Source organism: Pundamilia nyererei, unplaced genomic scaffold, assembly GCF_000239375.1.
Source record: "Pundamilia nyererei isolate P.nyererei 1_Seehausen unplaced genomic scaffold, PunNye1.0 scaffold00559, whole genome shotgun sequence".
NCBI classification, from domain to species: domain Eukaryota; kingdom Metazoa; phylum Chordata; class Actinopteri; order Cichliformes; family Cichlidae; genus Pundamilia; species Pundamilia nyererei.
In genome coordinates, this window is record NW_005187960.1 from 117,289 (window position 1) to 122,381 (window position 5,093).

The 5,093-nt window shown below is 49.1% G+C and overlaps 1 protein-coding gene across 1 annotated transcript; it reads left to right on the top strand.

Moving 5' to 3' along the window:
* The first annotated feature begins 419 nt into the window (after positions 1 to 419).
* mrpl37 (mitochondrial ribosomal protein L37) lies at positions 420 to 5,093 on the top strand. The gene is made up of 8 exons (XM_005754400.2): positions 420 to 1,210; positions 1,554 to 1,737; positions 2,904 to 3,019; positions 3,098 to 3,286; positions 3,394 to 3,548; positions 3,634 to 3,765; positions 4,919 to 4,993; positions 5,079 to 5,093. The coding sequence occupies exons 1-8, from the start codon at positions 841 to 843 to the stop codon at positions 5,091 to 5,093; spliced, it is 1,236 nt and encodes a 411-aa protein (XP_005754457.2). The 5' UTR covers positions 420 to 840.

Sequence of the window (5,093 nt, forward strand, 5' to 3'; positions counted from 1 at the left end):
CCAGCCAGAGACTCCCCGCCGCCCCGCCCTCTCCTCCCTGTGCCGCCAGCAGCAGCTCGCAGGCGGAGGGCGCCCTTACTCCCAGCAAACGCCTGTGACATTCCCGTGATCCGCCCCCCACTACGATGCCGCCCGTATCTAAAACCGCTACTGCTTCCCACTGTCGCCAAAGTCATTGCTCATATGATTGCTGGGTTACTCTCTGTATGTATAGGGTCTGCCTTATAAAACAAAGCGCCTTGAGGCGACTGTTGTGATTTGGTGCTGTATAAATAAAACGGAATTGAATAGACCAGTTCTGAATGCAAACAATCCCTACAATGGGACAACAGCCTTAAACTCCCGGCCAATTACCTGCCTCTCCATAACATGGAAGCTCCTCTCAAGTATTATAGTAACCAAGCTGAGAAAGACGTGACGGGCGTCTGTAGCTGGGATGGCTCAGGTGGTAGAGCACGTCATCTACTATGGTCCCGAACTGCATCCGTCTTTTCGCCAGTCTCTTTATCCTGTCACGAGTAGCCGACTTTGCACTTTTACTGCCAAACAGTCAGAGAAGAAGTCAGCGGCCATCAGATACAGGAACGGCCTGTTTCAACATATACAGAAATCACAATGCTGTTTTAAAATAACGCTTCATAATCTCCGAAATGCGGGATTAAGATTATAAACAGGTAACAGCAGGCGGCGCTATGCTCCCCCGCTTACAGCTCAACACAAATTAAAAGAAGAAGAAGAAGAAGTGTCATGGCGCTGTCCCACAGCACGGTTACAGACAAGCAGTGATTCAGGTCGGAGTTTGTTGTTAAAGGCTCAACGAGAAGAACAGCGGGAGGAGAAATGTTTCCTGAAACGGCTCAGCGTTTAAAAACGGCGGCTCCGCTCTTCTCTCACGCCGCCTTTTTGACGGATTTGAAGCGGTTGTCGGCACATGGAGGGGCCCGGAGACACCTCACTGTCGGCCGCTGCCTTACAGCCAAGGCCCCCCCTCCGCGGAAACCTAGGGAGAGGGTCGAAATCCCGGGACTGGAGATGGTCACATACGGAGAGAGGATGCACTATGTCCCGGGGCTGGCGAAACCTGCTCCCCAGCACTGGGAGAGGGACTACAAGGACCCGCGATATTACAAGTCTCCCCCTGCCCACGAGATGCGGCTGTACAAGGACAAGCCGTGTTATATGTTCAACCAGAGGACCAGCGCGCTGGAAGGTAACGGCTGTGTCACGCTGAGCACGCCGCTGCCCGGTGGTCGCTGCCCGGGGTTCATTAGACACATTACACACACGCATTATTAGTCCACGGGAGTGCAAGGGACGCTCGGCTGACTGACAGGCCTCATCAGAAATCACTCATATGATGCTTGTTTATGTGCAACATAATCAAGACTTTAATAAACAGGCGCAAAAGGAGCTTTACTCTGAGAGACGTTTATTTTGAAAGTCTTTGTAGCTAAACGTAGACCCACGTGATCACGCAGATTTGATTCATTTTAAAAAGCTTTTATCTGAAATCTTCAGTTTTATGTATATAAAATTTTGCCTGTCGGTCTCAGGTGTGCGTCAGGCTGCCTGGCTGACCAAAACCCAGGTGATCCCAGGTCTCCCTGCACAGCTCCTCTCCCTCGCAGAGAACCCTGAGAACCAGATCCCAGATCAGGATGAGCGTGTGCAGAATGCCATCAAACACGCACGCTTCTGGGACACGACAGAGGATCGACCGCGTAAAGAGAAATACAGGTTGGGTGACATCTATACTTACACATGTGGGGTGGCTGTAGTTCAGGAGGTAGAGCAGGTCACTACTGACCGGAAAGCTGGTGGTTCGATCCCTGGCTCCTCCAGTCTACAGTGTCCTTGGACCCCATGGATGCTCTCCGATGCGTCCATCACAGTATGAATGTGTGTGGATGCAGTTAGTATAGAGAAAGTGCTCGGGTGTGATTGGGATGTGGTTATAGAAAAGCGCTCTATAAGAATCAGTCCCTGCAGTGTGGACTTCCACAGACACACTCGACTCGATGCAACCTTTCCTCAGGGATTAATAAAGTGTTCTGATAACAGGAATAACATGTGGATGTGTGTTTGCAAACCCATGATTCACCACTGTTTGTAAGGAAGCTCTGACATCATTTGAATACAGTCTGTTTAGGGCTGTGACACGTGTACTGTTTACTGCAATATTTTTTCATTGCTTTAGTTGATGGTTTTGTCCCCATGGCACCACCGTGGGACCAGCCAAAACAACCTGGGGGGTCGTTTGGAAACGAGGGGCTGCCTCTGTGTGTTCAGAAAACAAGCTGGTCCCCGACAGAGACACAAACCTTCTGTGACGGCGCATGCAGAGAGTTTATGAATGAGAAGCAAACATGCTGACAGCTGCTCCAAACAAGCCACAGAGTCAAAGGATCAGGCTTTTGTCTGCAGCACACCACATAACAAAGACTGAGCCAGTGGTTCTTAACCTGGGTTCAGTCGAACCCTAGGGCTTCGGCAGAGCCTCCACCGTGACATGCACGGCTCATTTTGTGCACCAGTAAAAAAACATATCTATGTCTTGAATTTGAAAAAAATCACATTTTATTTTTCACTAAAGAGGGCTTCAGTGAATATGAAACTGGTGGGGTTCGCTCCTCCAAGGCTAAGAACCACTGGACTGAACATTAGAGCTGCCATTACAGCTCGTATCTATGCTTTGGTGCAGTGGAGTTAACGCATGAACGCAGTGACCTGTCCCTTCATGAGCTTAACGTTCATCAGAGACTGGGCAGGGTTGATGTTTCCAGACGTTCCACACAGCAGCAGTAATGATAGGCGGAGTCATGATAATGCTCATATTATTTCTTTTATTTAAATGTGAAACAGAATGGTATAAACTAACTGTCCCTTTGTTGCTTGTTCCTCAGCAACACTCTGCTGCTCAACCTGCTGCACCTGTGTGCGACGCTGCAGTGCAGCCACCCGGCCCTCGGGAGGAGGATGCTTGCAGAGAACTACTCGCTGGCAACCACGTGGAAAAGAGGTATCGTACCCTCGTGCTCAGCAGGACCGCTTTGACTGCGAGTCGTGACTAATACGATCCAACGTGTTTGCGTGTCAGGTGAGGATCTCCTCCAGATAAGAGGTCAGAACGGTTTACTGCTGAACAGCACGGATCCTCTCCCAGAGGTGTCTGGTAAACAGGAGGTGGCCGACACAGCCGATCACGTCCTGGACGCCTTCTATCCCGTCTCCCCGACTATCGACCTCCAGAAAGTGCACGTGTACAAAGAGGAGGTAAACCACACAGGTGAGAGGTTAGCCAGCTGTCGTCCTTTCTGTAACGCAGGTCAGGGTCCAGGTGTGCTTGTGTCTGCTCCTCACGCTCAGTGACAGAAGTCTGTCACGTCCACTCAGGTTTCAGAGATGACTACCCTTACCCTCACGCCCACACGCTGTACTTCCTGGAGTCAGCTGATCCTCGTTGTAAGCTCCGCCCAGAGCAGTTTAGAACCAAGATGATCATGTTTACCTTTGGAAACGCGCTGGCCCGTGCACACAAGCTCTACGGGGTAAGCATGCGTGCAAACGAACAGCAACACTGTACCTCAGTGTGAACAGTGTTGTTTCTTAATTATCCCTCTTCATGTGTGTCAGACTCGTCCACAGCGACTCTTAGACCGTCCTGTGACCGTGCAGTCAGTCGGGACCAATGGCAGGATTTTCCAGTTCATGGTTTTCCAGCTGAATACCACGGACCTCTCAGGAGACGATGGAATTAAAAACCAGGTGAGCTGTATGTGAGGAATCCTGGGCTGTAGGGGTGTGGTCAGAAGCCTGCACGCACTCGTGTTTCTCTGGGACGAGGCTACAGCACGTCTTTAATGACTTTAAAAAAACAACAACTGTGTGTAAAATGTGTTTTCTCTAAACATATATGTGCAGATTGCAACATATCAGTGGTGCTGATGGCTCTGCAGCATCAAGGCTGAAACCTATTAACCTGTCATAAGTCATCATGGAGGCGTGTCCATTTACACTGTTGCATACAAAGGATTCCTTTGATAGTACTCAGTTACTGCCCAGTACTGGTCAGAAGGTGTCATGTTGCAGTTTCCACGATCATCAGTTCAAACAGTTTAAGTTATTCAGATGAGCTGGATGAAGACCCAGACCGCCTCCCCCCATCAGAGGACACAGCCCAGGGACCTGCGTGTGTCCTCACACCTGCACTGTGTGCTCTCTGCTTCAGATCAGTTGATCACTTTGGAAACTTGTAGCTTTTCTTCATGGTTTGTTTTGTTTTCACGTGGAGAAAAATCAGAGTGAAGCTTTCAAACCAGCCACTTCAAATGAACAACTCAGCAAAGAAGAGCGGAGAATAATCTGCCAGCATCCAGTCAGATCTAAGCGTGTTAACCTGTGTGGATTATTTATGCTGTGAAATCCTCCAGCCTTGGGAAAAGAAAGTACAGGATGCTGACATCACGCCCTGATAAGGAGGGAAATGTCACTGCTGTAAATGCAGTCCATTTACAATTCAAGGATTTGACTACAGATTCAGTGCTCGCTGTATTGTTCACCATGATCTCCTTCTTACAGCTCGTGCTATCTTGTGCTATCACTCCAAACCTGTCAGTGTGGCACAAAGGCACGGCTCACTCCTCGCCAGTATGTAAATGCTATGTATGTCTTGGTGCTTCCTTGTGTTATTGAGGGTTTGTAATAACTTACCAGCCCAGTTTAGCCCACAAACATAAGAGCAGACTGCTGTGACGATGCTGGAACAGTGGCTACGTCTCTGATGGCCTCAGTAACCCTGTGTGCTTACTCAGCGTTAAGCTTATGGATGTGTCAACAAGTTGTTCTTTGTCCTCCAGCTAATGAGTCCCAAGTTAAACCCCAGCAGTCTGTTTTAGCTGTTCCATTTGTCTGTTTGCAGATGTGGCTGGAAGAAGACGTTGAGCTGTATGATTTTGCAAAAGTTCGACCGCTCATTAAAAAGAAGCAAGTCAAGGTACAGTTTCTGTTTGAGGGGAGGCGTGGCTTTCACTAACTTTACTAATCTGTGTAGCTGTCAGCCTTCCTGTGTCAGTGTGCAGGAAGCTGTACTCTAA